The 24727-nt window shown below is 39.8% G+C and overlaps 1 protein-coding gene across 3 annotated transcripts in view; it reads right to left on the bottom strand.

Annotated features, from left to right (window-relative positions):
• The window catches only part of zc3h18 (zinc finger CCCH-type containing 18), a 49115-nt gene that overhangs the window by 14178 nt on the left and 10210 nt on the right, over positions 1 to 24727 (bottom strand). For all 3 annotated transcript variants that reach the window (XM_063004179.1, XM_063004177.1, XM_063004178.1), the window contains exons 3-12: positions 23925 to 24009; positions 20423 to 20577; positions 20229 to 20324; positions 19700 to 19857; positions 19054 to 19083; positions 18794 to 18908; positions 14039 to 14325; positions 3014 to 3199; positions 2237 to 2368; positions 1994 to 2089 (exon numbers count right to left, since the gene is read on the bottom strand). In XM_063004179.1, the coding sequence (XP_062860249.1) occupies positions 1994 to 2089; positions 2237 to 2368; positions 3014 to 3199; positions 14039 to 14325; positions 18794 to 18908; positions 19054 to 19083; positions 19700 to 19857; positions 20229 to 20324; positions 20423 to 20577; positions 23925 to 24009 (1340 nt within the window). The remainder of the gene's footprint in view (positions 1 to 1993; positions 2090 to 2236; positions 2369 to 3013; positions 3200 to 14038; positions 14326 to 18793; positions 18909 to 19053; positions 19084 to 19699; positions 19858 to 20228; positions 20325 to 20422; positions 20578 to 23924; positions 24010 to 24727) is intronic.

The following is a 24727-nucleotide window of genomic DNA, read 5'->3' as shown; positions in this document are numbered from 1 at the left end:
GTCGCAACTCTCTCTATCTACGGCTCTGGGACAGCCCATATGATCATGTCATGTCTTTGGAAGCTTCTGATAGGTTTATTGGCAACATCTGAGTTAAGTGGAGACACCTGTGGATGTATTTTAAGGCACACCTGAAACACACTGCTTCTTTGTGTAACATCATGGGAAAGTCAAAAGAAATCTGCCAAGATATCAGGAAGAGAATTGTGGACTTGCACAAGTCTGGTTCATCCTTGGGTACAATTTCCAGATGCCTGAAGGTGCCTCGTTCATCTGTACAAACAATTATACGCAAGTACAAACAAGATGGGAATGTCCAGCCATCATACCGCTCAGGAAGGAGACGGGTTCTGTGTCCCAGAGATGAACGTGCTTTGGTCCGAAATGTGCACATCAACCCAAGAACAACAGCAAAAGACCTTGTGAAGATGCTGACTGAAGCTGGTAAGAGTGTGTCATTATCCACAGTGAAACGAGTACTGTATCGACATGGGCTGAAAGGCCACTCTGCCAGGAAGAAGCCATTACTCCAAAAGAAACATAAAAAAGCCAGATTAATGTTTGCAAATGCACACAGGGACAAAGACTTTAATTTTTGGAGACATGTCCTGTGGTCTGACGAAACTAAAGTTGAACTGTTTGGCCATAATGACCATCGTTACGTTTGGAGGAAAAAGGGGGAAGCTTGCAAGCCTGAGAACACCATCCCAACTGTGAAACATGGGGGTGGCAGCATCATGTTGTGGGGTTGTTTTGCTGCAGGAGGGACTGGTGCACTTCACAAAATAGATGGCATCATGAGGAAAGAACATTATGTGGAAATACTGAAGCAACATCTCAAGACATCAGCCAGGAAGTTAAAGCTTGGGCGCAAATGGGTCTTCCAAATGGACAATGACCCGAAGCATACTGCCAAACTGGTTACAAAGTGGCTTAAGGATAACAAAGTCAATGTTTTGGAGTGGCCATCACAAAGCCCTGATCTCAATCCTATAGAAAATGTATGGGCAAAGCTGAAAAGGCAGGTGCGAGCAAGGCGGCCTACAAACATGGCTCAGTTACACCAGTTCTGTCAGGAGGAATGGGCCAAAATTCCTGCCAACTATTGTGAGAAGCTTGTGGAAGGATATCCTAAACGTTTGACCCAAGTCATACAGTTTAAGGGCAACAGTACCAAATACTAATGAAATGTATGTAAACTTTTGACTTTGAAGAAAGTAGTAAAACTTGCCTTAAAAAATTCTCTCTTTCATTATTCTGGCAGTTAGCACATAGAAATAATTGTGGTAATCCTAATTGACCTAAAACAGGAAGAGTTTATTCTGATTTCATGTGAGACAGTGAGAAAAAACATGCACGTGTGTCTTTTTATATAGTGTATGTAAACTTCTGGTTTCAACTGTAAATATCAGATACAAATGTGTTTTTAGAAAACTACAAACATCACAAAAATAAATCATGTTTATAACCATGTGATAGAATAACCTGAATAAACTGTAGAGATGAAACATCACAAATATAAATCATGTTTATAACCATGTGATAGAATAACCTGAATAAACTGTAGAGATGAAACATCACAAATATAAATCATGTTTATAACCATGTGATAGAATAAGCTGAATAAGCTGAATAAACTGTAGAGATGAAACATCACACAGAGTTCACTTCTCACCGGAGGGGGAGGAGGCGGAGCTACGCGGTTTTGATGGACAGCTCTAGCAGCCAATGGAGATACTCGTTACAAAACTTGCGTGATTTCATTCATCTTTTCATCAACACGTAAAAAAAGTGAAAACCGCTAAAAGTAGTTTTCATCGGACAGTTCATGCGCTTTACATTCTAATTCATCTGAAATACAGTTAATTACCACAGAGACACACATGTATGTGGCACAAACAGCCAAATAAAAATAGTTAGATTAAAATTTTTAATCTTGATTAATTTACGCGATTAAAATATTAACGCGATTAACGACAGCCCTAGTATTTACCCTTTAACTCCTACAGGAGGCTGCTCTGTTTTAATCCTGACTGCATTTCTCTGGGCGGCGGGTGAAGGAGATGGGGAGGATGAGAAGGACCTCGATCTTAGGGAAAAAAAACAAAATTTTTTAGTGTGGAGTAATTTCATGCATGCCGGGTAATTTACTAAGTAAATCAGGATCTGACATGTCACGTCATATCGCATGTCTATTTTTCATTTAAATACACATGTTTAAGAGTGTGTGACTCACCTGGAACGACTGCCTGTAAAGGAACTGTGTTGAGAAGAATGGGTGGAATAAGAGTTGAGAGATGAAGAGTGAGAGCGTGACCTCGAGCGAGAGGAACCGGAACCTGAATATGTTGAAGACCGTGACGAAGACCTGAAAGAATATTATCTTGTTACTACTCCACTTTCATATTTATGCCAAAGGTCAGAATGCAAAGTGCACACCCACCTGCATAAGTCATGTGCACACTAATGGTTAGACTTGGTTGTAACCAATCATTTAAAGAGAAATTAACACACACTCCTATTTCTTAAATGAGCAAAAATCTAATAAAACCACATGGATTGTCTTCCAGTCACCAGATCCAGCAGCACTGTAGTTTAAAACCTATTCTTCAAACTGACTGAACTGGATACTAGTGACTAGTGCAAATAGCAAGCGCAATTGATCACATGATCACACCATTTAAAATAAAAATAAAAAAGAAACATTTAATGAATTAGCTTTACTATCAGTAATAGATTGCTTTTTAATAAACCCACGGTCCGGAGGAAACCCATGCAGACACAGGAAAAACATGCAAACTCTACACATAAAAGATGCGGACTGTTCCAACTTGGAATTGAACCCAGGACCTTCTTGCTGTGAGGCGACAGTGCTACCCACTGAGCCACCGCGCTGGCCTGCTTTGTTTTGCGAACAGATGTGTGTACATGTGTGGCCGTAATTTTATAAAGGTCTGATTGCATATTATGGTCTGATTCTGATGGCTGATCTGACTTCAGAACATCATGCTACCGTGAAGAGTTGGAGAGTGACACGGATGAGCCAGAGGGCCTGTGTCGTCTGCGCCCGTGTGTTGGGGAACCCATGAGTCCGGCCTTTCGTCTGGGGGATTTTGACCTGCACCAGGGATCCTTCCACTCATCCGGCCGCTTCTGCATAGGCATGGTTTCCTTCTTTGGCTGTCCCTCCATTGGAGCTCTACAAAAAAGGAAGAGATTGAGGGGAATTTAGAGCTTAAATCATCAAAGTGTGCGACCTTTCTGAAAATTGCACTGTTTACACTGCTTATAACACTTCTGCTGCTTCTTGTATTGCTTTGTTTGTTGATATAAGAACCACTTCGGGCACAGAGCACATTTTTTCAGTCGAACGAATAGTCACACACCCCCACGCATACTTTTATTTCATTCTCTCTGAAAGAATGCAACACGATAGGTGCTGGAAAGTATATGATGACATACGAGAATAAGCACAAAAGAAACAAGATAATCTAAACAGATTTAGCAACCATTCATAAGTAAAATAAACTAACATGCAAATGAGGACATTTCTACAGACATAGACAAAGTAAGCAGACGTCTTGGATATCGTGACCAGTTAAAGGAATAAATGACACCACATAATAAAGATAAATCTTCCTGGTTTACCTGAAACAATTCATTATTTAATCATTAATTTAATAAACGTATCAGTAACAAGGAACAAACTCTTGACACTGCTGCTGGTAATTGTGCTTGGGTTATCAGTCAAATACACTTTTCCAAAAAAAAAGTGACAAGTTAGGGGAAAGCCTTTCTTAAAGGAAAAAGGACATGTTAGTGTTTTCCCGTACAAAAAAAAGGTGCTTTTTACTTTGGAGGAGCTAAAAAGCATAAACTACATGAAATAAATGTCTACTTCATGTTGGTGCATTTTGTAAATGAAAGTGGAAAGGTCAGTAATGCAACATGCTTAAAACTAATAAGAGGAACAAATTTATTAAATAAAACAGTTGGGACAGATGCATGTTTTATCACATTTCCTCTAAATTACATGTTTTAACTGGTTAGGAACTGAGAACACAAATTGTTGCAGTTTTGCAACTGGAATTTGTGCCCATTCTTGCTTGATGTGAGACTTCAGCTGCTGAACAGTCCGTGATTGTCGTCGTCTGATTCTCTACTTTATAATGCACCACACATTTTTACACACTATTATGTGCAGAATAAGGCACAATTTAGCTGATAAATTTGGATGGTCCTTTTTTAGTCATCCTTGGCAAGGAGAACATGACGTCCTTTTTTCCGGAAAAATAGCTAAAGCTTGGACTGACCACAGAACGTTTCTAGTGAGCTTCTGTCAGTCTAAGATCATTATGGCATTAAAGAATTCTGCAGCATTTCTGCATAGAATTGATGTACATCTTTCTCTTTGTGTACTACAGTTTTAAACTGCATTGCTTTATGCAGCGGCAGACTCTGTAAAGTGACAACGGTTTTCCGAAGTACTGCAAACTGAATGCTGCAATATTTACCACAGAAGCATGAGGGCCAGCTGAGGGTATGAAAGTCATGCAATTTCAACAGTGGTTTCCGACTGTGCTCTAGAAAGGCCAAATTTTCTCCAGGCTGCCTAAATCTTTTCACAGCATTATGTATGGTAGATGGTGAAGAACTTGTAACTTGTAATTGTAACCGACTGCCAATTATCAGTCTTTGGCTCAAAGTGGTGAGACATAACCCAATTTTGGTTGCAAAGACTAGGCCTTTGCAAACCTTTGGTACGCTTTTTTAAAACCCCATCACAATACCTTTACCTGTTACCAATTCACCATCAAGTTGATCTGCCAAAACATTAAGTCTTTTGATTGCACTTGTTCATATACAGGTTTAAGAGAATTACCACACAACAGATTCTTTCCCAACTTTTTTTGGAAATAGGGTTTGTAGTTTTTACCGTGACTAATGTTTGCTATAATAAATTTTGCTACTGACCCCCTAGCAATGTGGCATGAAGTTTAGCACAGACAGATTTAATGTTGTGATTTATTTAAAGCACAAAGTTAAATACAATCTATCTTAATGTATTTTACAAGTTAAGCAACAATGGAATTAATCTCAATGTAAAAACTCAATCTAATCAACAAGTCTACCAATCAATAACCCTACCAAGAACTTGTAATTCTTTATTCATGATGCATTTACTGCTTATTACTATTGTGACTGTTTAAAACTACCAGTGAAAGGTACAAAATCCACATCATGTATAACAGCAGTGCTGGCCTTTTAGGTCAAACCGAAATTTCCAACACGCTCATTAAACAAGCATTCAACAGGAGACTGGGACTCTGTAATGAGTAACAAAAAGGTTTTTACTTTTTACCACCCGCTAGACACAGACACAATGTCTTTAAACCAGTCATACAGCTATCAAATTCCAGCAGGGTGACACAAAACGAACAGCTAAAAGGTGGGCGAAGTACCAGTGCTAAAAATAGAAGAGACAGGTAAGTATTTTTAGACTTTCCTCTATTGTGTGGGTGTTGTCCAGGTGGGGTAAAGGTACAGGTAATGTTCCTATAAAGAAAAAAGGAAGTAAACAACACACTTGGATCCTAATCTAAAAGAGTATGTACAACTACAAACTGTACTGACTTCATAATGCAAATTCAGTTAAGTCGGATCACGAAAGGGATCTAGTCATGGCTCTTCTTAGTCAGGAGTGGAGGTCAACATTCATCAGTAGAGAGGAAGCGTAATGCAATCAGGTAATTAGATACGACTAGATTGTGGAAAAAATTGGGGAAAAATTGGCAAAAGAAGTGACAACAACAATAAGTGACATCCAGGGTTGAATGAAAGATCAAAAGTGGTCTGGACAAACTTCACATGATCCTAACATCAACACCACTGAACATTTAAAGTGAACTGGAATTTCATTTGAAGTCCTCGATCATTGCGGGAAGCGACATCGGGAAGTCATGCAGGGGAGGACCTCTCCTCTAAAATCAGAGCCTGACCTCACTAACGCTCATTTGACTGCATTAACTAAAATTTTCATTTACAGCATTTACCGAACACTTTTACCCAAAGCAATATACAATTGTGACGAAATACAATTTGAGCAATTGAGGGTTAAGGGCCTCGCTCAGGTCTCAAGAGCATCAAAATATGGGAAAAATTAAATGTAGAGTACAGGGCATACATACAACATATACGTCACATATATGTGAAGTACGGTGGTGGGAGCATCATAATATGGGAATGCTTTTCTGCAAACTGTGGGATTACACGTGATGGAAAAAGCAGACTAAACACACAGAGGAGGACTAGAGACTTGGACTAAAGATTGACCAGAAACCAATATAGAAGTCATTGTACAGTTCATGCTATCAGTTAAAAAAGTCATTAACATTAATTCCCAAGAGCTGAAGCTTAATTTAAATTGAGAGCAGAGCTAAAGAATCGAGCTCACACACGATACTTCATGGTCCAACAGTGAGGAGTGCTACAGTTCTAACCCCAACAGGACCATTTTTTAATGCTTTATATTATTTGAATAATAACCAACAGAACTATTACACATTAAACTAACCAACGGGGAAGCTGTCGCGTCAATAAAACTGCGAGTAACTTTTATTCGTTTACAAAAAGGATGTGGATAGTTTTTGCCATGTCCTTGCATAAAGGTAGAAAATCCACATCCTGATATCTGAACTGACTTTGCTCAGTGTTTATATTCATCATGCTGTTCTACACAATGCCCTGTTTGCTATTTAACACTTTTTTTAATCAATTAAACATGTTGACTTGTTGATTTGACACCCAGTGATGTGACGCAATAAGCTTGCTGTTATCAGCTAAAACAATCTTTAAAATCTGCATTTCTAACATGGACTAAGTAAACGAAAATGTAATCTCATCAGCAGAGAAACTAAATCTAAACAATAAGACGACCGCATGATCCAGCTCAATTAGAAACTTATATGAAAGATGTTAGTAAAAATGAAACAGTGGATTAAACAGATTAGTTAAATATTCAGTCTTTCCTTGACTCACACTAACATCTGATATGTATAAACTTATTCCCTAACAGACTGTTTTTTGTAATGACCAATATTTTGCAAATAGATATAAAGTGTTTTGTTGCTGAAACCTTTGGATAAATATCAAGTACTTTTGGGTTATTAGGCTAGAAACGTTGAGACAAGTTCTATAAATGCAATAAAAATTTAAAACTAATTTGTTAAATTGTTAGAACTTTAATGTAACTGATAGAAATACAAAGAAAACATTTTCAGTGTTTTTACTGACAAACAATTCTATCAGTTCTATTATTTACAAACTATAATTAAATCTTTTATTGGTATCTATCAGTAAAATTAAATTCAAGTGATTTAACAAAACGATTTTTAGATTTTATCACATTTTTTAAAAGGTGTCCCAACTTTTCTGCAAATGGGTGCAGCTGTACATTAGTGCTTTATGATGAACATGCTTAATTTCCGAACAGACAAAACTACAAAAATACACCATGGCTGTTGTCATGGCAAGAACAGTTGTAAGGGGACTTTGTTTTCAAGGGAACACATAGCTAGCAGTCTAGTGGTAGTCGGGTATTAGAAATTTAACTGACACTGCTTTAGTGTGGTTGAGCATTTCCTTTATAGTTGGTGTTGTGGTTAGTTGTCGTCTCTTGTGGTCATAGGCAGTGAACTCAGAAGATTATTGAGTGGGGTTTGGCATGACTCGAATCCCTTATCTGGGCTGATTGTGATTCTTGTATGCTAGATGCAGCATCTAGTGTATATGAACTGGTTTGTTAGTCTTCATTTCATTCTGCTTGCTGTCTGTAATGAGTTTACTAAGTTTATCAGTGTTTAAAGACCAGTATCGACCAGCGAATGGAAATGTGGCCATTGGTGTAAATGTTGGGTGGAAGGGTAATAAACAATGTATGATTTTTTTCTTTTATTGAATTTTTCCCCACTAGTCATATCCAATTACCAGATTGCATTATGCTTCCTCCCTAATGATGTTGACCTCCACTCCTGACTGAGGAGAGCAGTGACTAATACATGCCCCCTCTGACATGTGAGCCGACTCTCATACAAAGCATGACGACGAAGGCTGTGTTACCTCCTCTACATTGTTACTAGGTACTTAAGTGACTAAACTCCCCCCCCTCGCCCCAATCTTGTTGGATCCAGTTCTCTAATTGTAACTTCCTCCACCCCAGCAGAACCCTCTCACTGACAAGATCTGCAGACTATCATGCACAGCCCCTGACTATCCGTGATTCTTACTCTCTCATGTAGATGCCTCAAAAAGCCAGAAAAGACAGCAGCAATAAAAAAAAAAAAAAAAAAAACCCAGCTTGACCAGGCCTCAAGAAACAGGCAATTTTGCATGGGCGCCAGCTGGTCGATAGTACAAATGAAATTTAAACTTGAGGCATCTGGGGCATTAGACTGTTGCACCAACCAAGTGCCTTAAGGATGCTATTTTAATAGTCAATATACAGAGTACTGGGGTTTTATATATAATGTAGGCTCCCACACCTTGGCATGTCAATCTGAACAAGCAAATTAATAGCAGGATTTCATGCCTGCCTTAGCATACCATGCTTGTATGACTTAAGACATAATGGGCACCTGGACCATTTAAAAAGCACATTTGATTTCCAGAAAGAGAAAAATCACAGACATCAGGCTCTAACATTTATTTAATGTTGTAATGCACATGCAGGTAAGAGATGACCTAAATGCACTTAAGTAATGACACTGACGGCACAATGGGAACTTCCAAAGGCAACTCAACCTGGCATTTCAATGAATTCTTTGAAAAGAGGAAAAAGCAGCAAGGGTGTTGCTTCCCATTCACTTCCTTATCCTACCTGGCTTATTGCCAGGGTGAGTTCATCACTCATACAAACAAAAGTAACTATGTCGTCACCAGCTTGTTTGCTGACGTCGGAAAGTGATGAAATTTAGGTAGGGACGGACAGTAAACTACAATGTTTAAGTCCAGAATTTCAAGACACAATTGTCAACAACTGTTTGCCATTTAGCCTCACACCCTTGTGTACATTATAGTCTATTAGCTATGCAGTGACTGGCCCCACATTCATTTAAGCAAAGGAAAAAAAAATTCTAATGGTAATAATAGTTAGACTTGATAAAATATTAAGCCAAGTTAAGCACACAACTTTGACACACAACTTTGACACACAACTTTGACACACAACTGGTACTTAGTGGTGAGAACCAGTTATTACTTAATTAGGCTAGCCAGCATTCCAAAAACAATTCCTTCTGTTTTAGTTCAACACACAGCTGGAAGGAATGCATGCATATATACACACTGATCAGCCATAACATTAAAACCACCTCTTTGTTTCTACACTCACTGTCCATTTTATCAGCTCCACTTACCATATAGAAGCACTTTGTAGTTCTACAATTACTGACTGTAGACTGTAGCTTTCACCCTGTTCTTCAATGGTCAGGACCACCACAGGACCACCACAGAGCAGGTATTATTTAGGTGGTGGATCATTCTCAGCACTGCAGTGACACTGACATGGTGGTGGTGTGTTAGTGTGTGTTGTGCTGGTATGAGTGGATCAGACACAGCAGCGCTGCTGGAGTTTTTAAATACCGTGTCCACTTACTGTCCACTCTATTAGACACTCCTACCTGGTTGGTCCACCTTGTAGACGTAAAGTCAGAGACGATCGCTCATCTACTGCTGCTGTTTGAGTTGGTCATCTTCTAGACCTTCATCAGTGGCCAGAGGACACTGCCCATGGGGAGCTGTTGGCTGGATATTTTTGGTTAGTGGACTATTCTCAGTCCAGCAGTGACACTGAGGTGTTTAAAAACTCCAGCAGCATTGCTGTGTCTTATCCACTCATACCAGCACAACACACACTAACACACCACCACCATGTCAGTGTCACTGCAGTGCTGAGAATGATCCACCACCCAAACAATACCTACTCTGTGGTGGTCCTGACCATTGAAGAACATCATAAAAGGGGGCTAACAAAGCATGCAGAGAAACAGATGGACTACAGTCAGTAATTGTAGAACTACAAAGTGCTTCTATATGGTAAGTGGAGCTGATAAAATGGACAATGTGTGTAGAAACAAGGAGGTGGTTTTAATGTAATGGCTGATCGGTGTATATGCTGCAAATAATAAAAAAAATGAGAAAGATACATCGGACAATGTAGGTGTCCGTTAGTGGGAGTTTGAATCACACCAAAAGATACTATTGAGCAATTAGAAACCAGGAAACACAAACATGTTGCAATTAACAGAAAATACAGAAGACCCAAAGCTGAAACCATCACACCTTTCATGCCGAAACAGCTTGCATCATCAGCTATGAGCATCACTTCCTATTGTTCCAATAGTAAAATGACTCGCCTATTGGAAGTCAAAATAAACGAGAAAGTCCTGTTATTAAGGCATCACTGGACTGCGATAAACATTACTCAGCAACACAGCCCTGAAGCTAGATGATATGAGATCAACAAATCTTCATGCTTTATTTAATGGAAAAACTGCGTAATGCAGTGAGTATGGCAGTAATGTAGAACAGTAAGAGCAGAACCATTTTAGCTTTTAGTATGTAGAATTTATATGGTAGTCGGTAGTAAACAGTTTATTACAAGCGTTAACTAAATGTTTTCTGACATTAGTTTATTGGTCGAAAAGTTTCTTTATAGGAATTCATATGGATTAGGGTGTTGTCTGAGTTACTGTGAGGGTATACTGTTGATTAATTGATTTCCATTTCTTATATGGCATGTTTAATTCCAATTGCTTCTAAGAATTTAAGCAGTTTTTTGGAGGAGGGGGTGTGGATGTACTGAGGTGAAGATTTCATTCTAGTTGTTTGAATAGTAGAATTTAGTTCTTTATTTATGTGCCGGTTAAAACTTGTTTATTTAAGGATTATTTTTTTCTGTGACCCATTTCGAAAAACCCTGCACTCGAGTGCTGCCAAAATAATTACAGCAAAAATGTGCTTCAGATGGGCATATAAACAAAGAAAATGCTCATGATCACACTTAATAAATGAATTACGAACAACCCTACCAGGATTTGTGCATTAAGAGAAAGAGCAGACAGCAAAACCTGAAAGCTTGAGCCTTTCATCTAGCCATGAAAGTCTATCACATTTATTATAATAAGCCTATTTTCATATATTTATTTAATATTTGCAGATGTTTAATATTTGCCTATCTATTGAACCATTTACTAATCCCAGAATGCATGTCACCCCCGAGAGAAAATAATGCTTTTACAAAATTATAAGCAAAATGATGTCATTATAGGGTACGATCTAACCCATGTCTGGTGTAAAGAAAGTTGGTTTTAAATATTGCATGTCTGGATTACTAACATATATCGTAAATCATTTATCCAAAAATATAAAGCACTATCATAGAAGATTTGTGCACTTCACCACAAGGTAAAAAGCAGAGAACAGGAGGCAGAGTGAGCCAGCAGATACAGACTCGATTATCTGCATGACATTATAACAAGAAAGGTTTTCACATTTTTTCGAGACAATTACGATAAATGAATGTTTGAAAGTGGTATGTCTGGCCTTTCCTGTGATGACAAGAACCAAACTACGTGAAGCTCCCTTGTTCCTACTAAAATCGTGGTGATGAAAAGGCAATTAACACCAGCTGTGCATCAACCCCCTTAGTGTGTGTTTATACCTGCAGTTTAGTTTTCTTGGTCTTGGTCTTTCCAAGCAAGAAAAGTTCAAAGGTTGAAGACTTTCCCATTTTTGGGCGTAAAGTATTGTGGAATTCTTGTGACATCATACTCTGTGTTTGGTTTGTATTGTGTTAAAACCTGAAATAAATCCCCCTAGAATTCGTTTAGAAACAGCCTGAGACCCACCTGGTCAGCAGGTTCAGGTCTGCTAACTTTGTGCACCGAAGTTTGTAAGGAAGCTGTTACGTGCATATTTTAGAATTTTTATTAGTGTTGGTCACTACTCCGAGCTGTCCGTTCGTGTTCTTGTGCCCTCCCCTTCTGTCACTCTTCCAATAGGATCAACCAATGGATCGCTGTTCCGCTCTGAGGCTTGGCCGGACCGCAGCAAATAGATCGCAGCACTTCAGCAGCGGCATCTGTACTACCCGCCAACCAGCACGGTTGATCTAGGAGAGGAGGCGAGAGTTCAGCCTGTTGTTCGTTTGGGAGCTCACTGCCTTACTGGTCGTGTGCTCGTTTACACACAGACTGCATTTTGTAAGTGATGGTTAGAAGTTAATAGTTAGTGTTGAGAGGCTGGCTGATCTGAGCTTTTGTGTGCGTTTGTTGTTGCTGCCTTGTTGTCAGTCATCTGTTAATAGTGTGAGCCTGAAATTAGTACACCTCTGTTCTTTTCTCTTCGTCACCTGTACATAACAGTTTGCACATATTAATGCATCAACTTTTAATTCTCAATTCATGAGAATCCATTTCATCTCTCTGCCCCGTTTGTTTCGCCTCCTTAAACATTTAGAAAAGTTGGTAACAGAAGATATTCGGCTCACCACACCTTACCTGAAATTATTACAGCCCTTACCCTTGACCGGGTCATTTGTACGTATCGTAATGAACCGCACTAACAAAGCATCTAACAAGTTCATTTTAATTGAACCAAAGCTGACATGCATAAACTCACCCTAAAACACTTCAGCTGAGCATCCTCTAATCACTTACAAATCTATAAGCAGGTGAACCGTCGTTTAAACGTGATAGTTTCACTAAACTGCAGACAAAAACTTACACCTGCCATTAAATTATCATTAAGACCTTATTTTTTTCATTTTTGCTCTTTCTGGTCAGAGCTTTACAACTTTAGTTTGACAGACTTGTGAAAATAAAGGATATATGCTGTGTCAAAACTCAATCTAACTCAATCTAGGTCTATCAGTTAGAGAAATCAGTCCCAATTTCCGTCAGCGAAAGGTGTACAGGGCAGTTCCTTTATAAAAGGAAACAGTCACATAATCCCAAATATCAAACACCACAGGTTACACACAAACAATAAAGAGATGAAATATTAGATTATATAGAAACATAACAATAAAAGTGAGATCTCTGTACTAAAGCATTATGGAAAAAAGTGTGTCACACCACACCTCTTAATGTGTGTGTTTCAGACACACCCACAACATCTGTACAGAACAATATTGGGAACAATATTTCTCCTTAGGTAACAGTCAGGGAAAGAACCTTTTCTGTTCAAGAATGACTGTGCCTCAAAGTGAGGCCACAGATTCCCACAGACACGTTCCAAAATCCTTTGTAAAGCCTTTCTAGAAGGCTGGCATAGCTGCTAATGCAATGGTATTGTGTCATTAAATCAACAGCCCTTGAAAGCCTCAACAGATAATGGGTCTGTTCAAAAACCTAGTGAGCTGCCTTGCTGCCTACCTACCTAGGCAGCTGTTAAAGTAGGGAGGATTCTAATGAGACATTGAACTTATAAGGCAGATTATTTAGACACACTGCGATCACGTCACAGCAGTTTTTGCTTACTAAGCTAACACAGTTAGCCTCAGGCCATTTAAACCAGTGGGCTGAGACGACTCAACCCGCTAGCATGCCAGCTAACATCTGCCATTGAGTACCAAAAACGGTTAAATTGTCACTTACAAGCCATAATTCGCAAATATATGACAGTTGTACACCTTTATACAAATTAAAATAAATTTGAATTTATTTACATATGAAAATAACTCCGCATTCGTCGTATTTGTTGCACAGAATGCTGGGATTGCCCTCAGAGCTCCTTCGTTATTCAGACAATTTATCGCTTCAAAATAAGGCACCTTAGTAGGCAGCATTTTAAGGTATCTAAGAATACAGACAGGCTTCTTCTCAGGGGCACGCGCGTGTAGGATGATGTCAAAAGCGTCTAGTAGAGAGCTCACTAGGTTTTTGGACAGACCGCATGTGATCAAATGTAGGCCACCTACTCTCACTAAATAAGCAACGCAAATGCATGCAAGAAAGCAGGTGGGTAACTTGAAGCCTACCTGGGTGGTATGCTGACGGGTGATCGGGTTTTAAGAGGCTTCTCCTTCTCTTCCTTCTTTTCCCGTGGCTCTCTCAGAGGCCTCTCCCTGTGTCTTTCCTCTTTCTCTTCCCGCTTTACACGGTCTCGTTCCCATTCATCCTTCCTGCGCAACCTTTCTTTTTCCCGCTCCCGCTCTCGTTCCCTTTCCCGCTCTCTTTGCCTGCGCTCTCGCTCGCGGTGATCTCTCTCGCGCTCGCGTTCCCTCTCGCGGTGGCGCTCGCGTGGGTCTCTATCCCGCTCTCGATCCTAATGCAGACATACAAGCATGTACGTATTGAAATACCACACCTTTAAAAAGGAGGCATGCATTTTACAACAAATATTATGATTTGGAATGATTACATTATTTCTTAATGATAACTCAGTTAATTGTATGAGCAACTGAAAGTTCAGGACCTTTCTCAACGGCCCAATAGTGGCAACCTGGCAGTGGTGGGAACTGATTGAACCAGCAAGCCTTCAATTACTAGTCCAGTACCTTAAGCACTATGCTACAACTGTGTACATATCTGTCTGTCTGTCTGTCTGTCTGTCTGTCTATCTATCTATACAGTGGGGGAAATAAGTATTTGATCCCCTGCTGATTTTGTAAGTTTACCCCCTTACAAAGACTTGAACAGTCTATAATTTTTATGGAAGGTTTATTTTAAGAGAGAGACAGAATATCAACAAAAAAATCCCCAAAAAAACATTAAATAAAAGTTATAAATTAATTTGTATTTAATTATGGGAAATAAGTATTTGATCCCCTACCAACCAGCAAGAATTCTGACCCCCACAGACCGGTTATGTGCCCCATGAGGCACACAAATTAGTCCTGTCCCTGTATAAAAGACTCCTGTCACAGAATCAGTTTCTTCCGTTCAAATCTCTCGATCACCATGGGCAAGACCAAAGAGCTATCAAAGGACGTCAGGGACAAGATTGTAGACCTGCACAAGGCTGGAATGGGCTACAAGACCATCAGCAAGAAGCTTGGTGAGAAAGAGACCACTGTTGGTGCGATAATTTGAAAATGGAAGAAATACAAGATCACAGTCAATCACCCTCACTCTGGAGCTCCATGCAAGATCTCACCTGGTGGGGTAAGAATGATTCTGAGAAAGGTGAGGTCAGTCCAGAATTACACGGGAGGAGCTTGTCAATGATCTCAAGGGAGCTGGGAGCAGAGAAATGCTGGATAATGACCCCAAGAACACCATCCCCACTGGGCATTTCTTTGCCTCCAAACACAGCGAGTGGAGTTGATGCCAAAGAGCTCAATTTTGGTCTCATCTGACCATATCACATTCTCCCAAGCTTTCTCTGAATCATTCAGGTGTTCATTGGCAAACTTTAGACGGGCCTGTACATGAGCCTTCTTGAGCAAAGGGACTTTGCGGGCACTGCAGGATCTCAATCCATTACGGCGAAGTGTGTTACTAATGGTTTTCTTGGTGACTGTGCTCCCAGCTCCCTTGAGATCATTGACAAGCTCCTCCCGTGTAATTCTGGACTGACCTCACCTTTCTCAGAATCATTCTTACCCCACCAGGTGAGATCTTGCATGGAGCTCCAGAGTGAGGGTGATTGACTGTGATCTTGTATTTCTTCCTTTTTCGAATGATCGTGCCAACAGTGGTCTCTTTCTCACCAAGCTTCTTGCTGATGGTCTTGTAGCCCATTCCAGCCTTGTGCAGGTCTACAATCTTGTCCCTGACGTCCTTTGATATCTCTTTGGTCTTGCCCATGGTGGTCGAGTGATTTGAATGGAAGAAACTGATTCTGTGACAGGAGTCTTTTATACAGGGACAGGACTAATTTGTGTGCCTCATGGGCACATAACCGGTCTGTGGGGGTCAGAATTCTTGCTGGTTGGTAGGGGATCAAATACTTATTTCCCTTAATTAAATACAAATTAATTTATAACCTTTATTTAATGTTTTTTTTCTGGATTTTCTGTTGATATTCTGTCTCTCTCTGTTAAAATAAACCTTCCATAAAAATTATAGACTGTTCAAGTCTTTGTAAGGGGGTAAACTTACAAAATCAGCAGGGGATCAAATACTTATTTCCCCCACTGTATATATAGATATATATACACACATACACACACGTTTATATGTAACGTTTGCCATAAAAACTATGCCAAATAAATAAATACATATATATATATAAATATATATATTAGGGATGCATCAATACCATTTTTTCCCAACCGAGTACGAGTACAAGTACATGTATTTTAGTACTCGTCGATACCGATACCTATTTAGAATGATGCAATCTGGAGCATTATGGAATAGTGTAGTTTTTAGTGTAAAATAGTGCAGTGGAACAGTTGCACTAATTGTAAAAAAAAAAAAAAAAAAAAAAAACACCGCACAGACATCATTGAGAAAGCTTCTGACAAGCTAACGTTAACGTTCATTAATAAACGCACGTAATTAACGTTGTGCACATCATACATGCGATTCTGCTGATTGAAATATTTACTTTAAAAGGATAATACAGTCCGATCCCATCTGAGCCGATTCTATCAGCACATACATTCGTGGTTCACCTCGGTAAATCGTAAATGACTGAGTCGGCTCCCGCTCTGTGGTAATAACCAGTATAATTAAGCCTGAGCTTTATAATGTAAGCGAGTCACACAGAATGTTCTGTAGTAGTTGGTGTTTATTTACAACCGCAACATCCATTATAACAGTAAACACGGAGAGATGACTGAGAAAAGAAGCTTAAAATGAGTCGACTCCTGAATCACTTGTATCGACACTGTGAACAGAGTATTAAAGACACAAACACGTCCTATAACAGCGGTCGCTGCTTTGTAACCGGTTATCTTCGCTGTTAGCTCTATTTTGAAGTTTTTTTGTTTTTCTTTTTCAAACGGAACTAAATAACATTAAACGTGCGTGTGAGCGTGGTCAGTGAGAATAATTCAATCTGTCTCCCGTGGGTATTGGGCTAATACCCGATACTGGTATCGGTACTCATGCATCTCTAATATATATACAGTGTATCACAAAAGTGAGTACACCCCTCACATTTCTGCAAATATTTCATTATATCTTTTCATGGGACAACACTATAGAAATAAAACTTGGATATAACTTAGAGTAGTCAGTGTACAACTTGTATAGCAGTGTAGATTTACTGTCTTCTAAAAATAACTCAACACACAGCCATTAATGTCTAAATGGCTGGCAACATAAGTGAGTACACCCCACAGTGAACATGTCCAAATTGTGCCCAAAGTGTCAATATTTTGTGTGACCACCATTATTATCCAGCACTGCCTTAACCCTCCTGGGCATGGAATTCACCAGAGCTGCACAGGTTGCTACTGGAATCCTCTTCCACTCCTCCATGATGACATCACGGAGCTGGTGGATGTTAGACACCTTGAACTCCTCCACCTTCCACTTGAGGATGCGCCACAGGTGCTCAATTTGGTTTAGTCCATCACCTTTACCTTCAGCTTCCTCAGCAAGGCAGTTGTCATCTTGGAGGTTGTGTTTGGGGTCGTTATCCTGTTGGAAAACTGCCATGAGGCCCAGTTTTCGAAGGGAGGGGATCATGCTCTGTTTCAGAATGTCACAGTACATGTTGGAATTCATGTTTCCCTCAATGAACTGCAGCTCCCCAGTGCCAGCAACACTCATGCAGCCCAAGACCATGATGCTACCACCACCATGCTTGACTGTAGGCAAGATACAGTTGTCTTGGTACTTCTCACCAGGGCGCCGCCACACATGCTGGACACCATCTGAGCCAAACAAGTTTATCTTGGTCTCGTCAGACCACAGGGCATTCCAGTAATCCATGTTCTTGGACTGCTTGTCTTCAGCAAACTGTTTGCGGGCTTTCTTGTGCGTCAGCTTCCTTCTGGGATGACGACCATGCAGACCGAGTTGATGCAGTGTGCGGCGTATGGTCTGAGCACTGACAGGCTGACCTCCCACGTCTTCAACCTCTGCAGCAATGCTCGCAGCACTCATGTGTCTATTTTTTAAAGCCAACCTCTGGATATGACGCCGAACACGTGGACTCAACTTCTTTGGTCGACCCTGGCGAAGCCTGTTCCGAGTGGAACCTGTCCTGGAAAACCGCTGTATGACCTTGGCCACCATGCTGTAGCTCAGTTTCAGGGTGTTAGCAATCTTCTTATAGCCCAGGCCATCTTTGTAGAGAGCAACAATTCTATTTCTCACATCCTCAGAGAGTTCTTTGCCATGAGGTGCCATGTTGAATATCCAGTGGCCAGTATGAGAGAATTGTACCCAAAACACCAAATTTAACAGCCCTGCTCCCCATTTACACCTGGGACCTTGACACATGACACCAGGGAGAGACAACGACACATTTGGGCACAATTTGGACATGTTCACTGTGGGGTGTACTCACTTATGTTGCCAGCTATTTAGACATTAATGGCTGTGTGTTGAGTTATTTTCAGAAGACAGTAAATCTACACTGCTATACAAGTTGTACACTGACTACTCTAAGTTATATCCAAGTTTCATGTCTATAGTGTTGTCCCATGAAAAGATATAATGAAATATTTGTAGAAATGTGAGGGGTGTACTCACTTTTGTGATACACTGTATATATAAATAAATATTTTTATATATATATATTTATATATATATACTAATTGTAGCATTTGTCATAAAAAAATATGCCTAATCAAAAATGCAAAGGAATAATTCACTGAAATGAATGAACTCACGCTGTAGTGATATGGTAGAGGGGTTTCAGTGTACTGCACTCGAAAGTTCTCATACTGGCCACCTCTCCAAAGCGCTTCCATTTCATAGTCGTAATAAGGGTCACCGTATGGTTCACTGCAACAGAAAAGACTCCAGTCAGGTAAACAGCTAAAACAAACATGTACATTAAATGGTGTACTGGAAGTAGTAACATCATTAAAGACAAGACAATTATATATCAATAAGTAGGGTGAAGTGGTAGAGGCCCTGAACTGCTTACCTATAAACTGGTTCTCTGAATTCAATTTCACTGCAATTTAAAAGAAAAGAGATACAATCACTGAGAGAAATAGGAACCACACAGTCAACCTTTATTATGTAAACCCCTGACACCATTCGCTTTTATTGTAGTAACAGATCAAAACAATTAACTGAAAGTACCAACATTACAAAGTACCTCTTTTTTAAATATTTTGTTTATGCATTTTTTCCCCTTTTTTCTCCCTTTTAGTGCGTCCAATTGCCTGATTGCGTCATGCTTCCTCTCCACCAATGCCGATCCCCGCTCTGATTGAGGAGAACGAAGCTAACCCAAGCCCCCTCTGACACGTGGGCAGCAGCCGTATGCATTTCGTCACCTACACTTTGACGAGTGCAGTGCAGATCAGCACTGTGTACGGAGACACACCCTGAGAGCACTCTTTTCCCATCTCTGTGCAGACGCCATCAGCCCGCAGAGGTCGTTATTGCATTAGTTATGAGAGAGTCCCTATCCGGCTTTTTAATATCCCACCCCTATCTGAACAACAGGCCGATCGTTGTTCATGTGGAACGCTGCTCTAGTTAATAAAATGGGACTAAAACATACAGTATAACATGTTGGTAACATTGAGTTAGTAAAGCAGACATGAGCTGAGGGGTCATACCCAGGATCTCGAATTTCTCTGGTAATGCGATAACCTCGCTCCCTGAAGAATTCATTTTCCTTGTCAAAATCCCATTCGTCTTCACCAATGGTAACGTTAAAGCGTTTTTCCTCAAAGTCAGGCTCCTGCTCTTTGCGTATTGTGGCTTTCTTCAACACCTGTGGAAACCCATGGAACGTTAGAACCACATTCTGGGCCGATCTACCCATCAAGGCTTAACAAGGCAATATGTAAATTAAGGTCAAGTGTGCTTGCCAAGGGATGCTTACGCTGAAGAAATTCCCAGTCATGAGACAAAATGTGAAATAACTATCACTTAGAAAGACTTTCATTATATCAGTAAACACAACATCAATATAAGTGGAGGAAAAACCTAAAAACAAAGCATGATGTGCACACCATGCTCATTTGAATCAATGAGATCATAGAAAGTCCAGCTATTATTATCATCACTTAAACACATGTGATCACACCAATGCTTCAGAATTTCCTAGTCAGACAGCTGACTTTGAAAGGGTTTTCACCGTACCTCTTTGGCATGTCTGAGTCCTCTCTCCCAGGCACTCTCCACTGGAGGCTCTGCAGGCGGAGGAGGAGGAGGCAGTTCCTCGACCGGAGGACCCAACTGTGGAAAATCGGAATGATTATCTATTAGCAATCATGTACAAATATACTAGGTGTGCAGGTTTAGGCGGACATATGAAAGAAACAGCAAGCTCGTACCCAGGGGTTGGAGGGCATAAGGGGGTGAGGGCCTCCGCCTCCAGGAGGCGCTCCGTTTGGTGGAAACATGTCGGGTTTGGAGATGAGGGAATAATTGCCTTTGTCGTTGACCCCAGGGTGAATAAACCTACAGATCATTCCCCAAGTGCAGTTACCTAATAGACACAGAGAGAAAAGTAACACATCAATGTGGGTTTCTACTGAGGTAGCCCAGCTTTCTCCAACCTCCTACAACATGCATTAGATGGACTGGCTACTTAAAGTTGCCCTGGTTTTGAGCAAGTGAGTGACTAAATCTGATTAAGCTTAGTTTCTGGCTTAGATTAATAAGTAAACGGTCAAATAAATGGCCATGTAGATGGCAAACTTTACTGTAATATGATCAACATATTTAAATCAGTAATAATATACACAAGCTCGAATAAATGCAATAGACCAGCACCACCAGTTTTTAGATTTTTAAGCTTTTAACCGATTTTTGTACATCTTTATGTATATCGTCGCTGTCCGATGAAAAACACGTATCTCCAAAAACTCAACTTTTCAGGAAAAAGCAAAATGTTCCCCTGACAGTAACGGTGCAAACAAACCACAGATGGCGACATTTAGATACAATTCAGCACAGAAATAAAAATATATCTTTATCAGGTCGTCAGTCCGTCGGTTTCATATGTAAAATGGACTTGTACATATACAAATGAATCATGTTTACAACCATGCAATTTAATTGAACTGTACAGATCAAACATTACGCATTCCTCAAACAGTACCAGAGAGGAAGGAAGAGGTTTTGATAAACAGGTCCAGCAGCCAATGGGGATACTCGTTAAAAAGATTGTGTGATTTTTCATTGGTCATTTTAATATTCGCTGCTATGGACAGATAGGAATTTATACCCACAATCAACATATGTAAAAAAGTGAAAACCGCTAAATGGAGATACGTGTTTTTCATCGGACAGCGACGATACGTTAACATTTGTTTTTGTGATCTTGGACTTCATGTAATTTTTTATGGGTTTTTAATAAAGTAAAGTTGCATAAACCGAAATTAATTTCTCATTTTTATTAACAAAAACCGCCAAGTCAAAGATGACAGAAGTCGAAACAACATAAGTGAATGTCTTACTGAAATTGGTTATCAGCTGAAATAAACAAATGCTGGGTAAGTGCTTGTAGCTCATTTTCCAAGGTCATCTGGGAGCTTCCAGTAGCCACAATGTTTATTGTACCAGTTTGAGTACCACTGGTTTAGAAAACTAAGAGTTCTATTCTCCAAATAACCCTACAGTGTGATGAAGCAATACAGTAACTTGGCAATATATATGTAATGCAGAAGTTGGAATGTAAAGTAGGAATATAAAGAACAAAAGGTAAACATGAAAGAAAGATCAACTGACTTGTCATGAGTTATTGTTAACACTGTGAGCGTGTCAGTCACTGAGCCCGTCTGTATATACTGGGTTTCACTCTTAATTTCTGTAAATTCAGAGCACATTAAATTGCATGCGAGATCCTCTTCCAGCAGCTAATACCATGAATCAAGCTGGGATTAGTACCCACCAACATTTTGCATATTGAGAGTGTTGCCAAATAAGGAAGTACGCTAGATTTCACATATGTGTGTGAGGATTATGGGATTAGGCACTTTGTATCTGTGATTTCCCAGGAAAGATGATGCAAGCATGCGGCAGTGGTCTTTGATCAACGGTATCACAAGGACATCTTAAATCACATGGTGCTTTTTTTCACTCACACACCTTAGGGTAAACAAAAGCGGGTTGAGTATCAGAGGACTCACACATGCTATCAACGATCAGCCATAAAACAGATGCTCATTTTTAGAAGTTTTTTGCGCTGATCTTGAAACTCAAAGATTCACTATCATTTCGGTTTAAAGATAAAGATTGTCATTGTGAATAGAAAAATAGCTCTGTATCACTTTTCAGTGAATGACTGACTATGTAAACTATGTTTCAATCAAGGCAAAGGATTCAGCTTGTGGAGAGGGTAGAAGAATTCACGGGTAAGGTTGTTTTTATGTAACGTTTAGCTCTGCAGTGATCAAACCAGTGTGTCTATATTCAAATTGGGCCTAATTGTTGATGCAACTAAGCCATGAATTGAACACTTGGGGGGTACGCAAATCTACTGCCATTGGGGAACATTATAAAACATTCCGGCCATATTAACAACTGATGGAAACACTGACAGATCCTAAAATTACACGAAGCTAGGGAGTGAATTATGTTTATTTATAATTTTTATACTGGGACCAGTTCTGGGCTGTATTAATAAATAAACAAGTCCTCCAAAATGAATCTCGAGGCCCCAATTATTTGGATGCGCTCCCAAGTGATTATTAAAAAATAAGATCCTTTATCAGCAGGTAATGAGCTGTGATGGTATTGAAAAATACAGTCTTATATAGAGATGGACCGATCGGGGTTTTTGGCACCGATTCCGATCTCCGATCTCCTTTCAGGGACATCGGCCGATAGCCGATTCCGATCGGGGGGGGATTAGCAGTAAATAAACTTAAAAAGAGCCTCACAGTAAAGATAAACCGGAGCAGCGCGCGCGCGTGTGTGTGTTTGTGCCTTTGTTCACAGTATCGCTATAAGTGATTCATTGATTCATGAGTTGATTCTTTTTTATGTGAAGCGTAAGTTTCTCTTCTCAGTTATTTCTCCGTGTTTACTGTTATTAATTAAATGTCGTGGTTTTAAATAAACACCAGCTACTACAGAACATTTTGTGTGACTCTCTTACATTAAAAAGCTTCATTAAACTGCTATTACCACAGATCTGTAACCGAGTCAGACTCATTCCGTCTAAGGAGCTAAAAGTTTTCTAAAAGTTCAGCAGATGATCCTGAACTAACGAATTTGGTATTGAATAAACTTTTGCCTCGGATTGGCTCTGTAACGTCTTCTGTTCTCATCTACATCACAAGCAAGAACCGCTTACGATTTACCAAAGTGAACCAGGAGTTTATAGAACGTGCTGATAGAATCGACTCAGATGTGACCGGGTTGAATGATCTTTTTAAAGTAAATATTACAATCAGCAAAATTACATCGTAAGAGCTTTCACGATGGTTTCTGTACGATTGTTGATGAATGGTGATGTGATGGTTGGCGCTTCGTAGCTCAAAGTCTGGATCAATCCACTGAGCTGTTAACTTAACATGGTCTTTATATATCACACGATCGGATCGGCTACTTTTAGGAAATATCGGCGATCGCCGATAACATATTTTGATAAAAAATCGGCCGATACCGATTCGTAGCCGATCGATCGGCCCATCTCTAGTCTTATACAAAAACTCAAATGTTTGGCACAAAGAAGTATATTTTGGTGCATCACTAAATGCTTTCTACTGTACAGCAGTTTAGCAGAAATGGGATTGTCTAGTTAACCAGTGCAATGGCTCCCCCTCGTGGATCAGCAGAAAATTACACCAAATACACAACTTTATGGGCCACTTAACTAGAACCTACCTTTCATGAAGAACCTGCAGATAGGTCTAGGTCGAATTTTTCTGTCCGTAGGGTCCTTCACCTCACCCTCCTCAAGATCATCGTCCTAAAAAAAAAAGTAATGTGTAGTGAACATTAGGGCATATTAGAAATGGGACAGGGCACGTTTATAATTAATATAAAGTAATATAAAGCAATGCTGGCTGCAGTTTGAATTCCAGGTTTGTAATGTCCTACAGTAATATGCATGTTCGTATTGTTCTGGACAGCAAGCTGTCCCTCTCGGCTTATGTTGCTAACCCGACAGGATCATGCTGACTACCATTTACATTTTAGGCATTTAACAGACGCTCTTATCCAGAGCGACTTACAGAAGTGCTTCCATAGTAAACATTACCTTACTCTGGTTTAAGTAAACAACAGTCCAAGAACATAAATCTGCTAAAACCTGTTAGAACCAATGTGCTTTTTTTTTTTTTTTTTTTTTTAAAGAAATGAAAGAGCGTTAGTAAGTAAGTACAAGTCAGCTTAAGTGCTTTGTAAAAAGGTGGGTTTTTAATCATTTTTTTAAAGACTACCACTACAACATCAGAAAGATTTGACCATCTCTCACTAAGATAAGATAACACTATTGATCCCGAAGGAAATTGCAGAAGAACCTGTTCTCTATGGAAGCTTTTCAGATTCTTGTCCAGTCTCTTGTCATTTCAAGGGTAGATTGTGGAAACTCCCTACTGGCAGGTCCTCCCATGTTCACTGTCAAAAATGCAGCTGCACACACAAATGACCCCCGCTTGCTTAACAAGTCCCATTCTGAGCCACAA

Source organism: Trichomycterus rosablanca, chromosome 11 (genome assembly GCF_030014385.1).
Source record: "Trichomycterus rosablanca isolate fTriRos1 chromosome 11, fTriRos1.hap1, whole genome shotgun sequence".
Taxonomy (NCBI): domain Eukaryota; kingdom Metazoa; phylum Chordata; class Actinopteri; order Siluriformes; family Trichomycteridae; genus Trichomycterus; species Trichomycterus rosablanca.
This window is presented reverse-complemented; position numbering and strand designations above follow the sequence as displayed.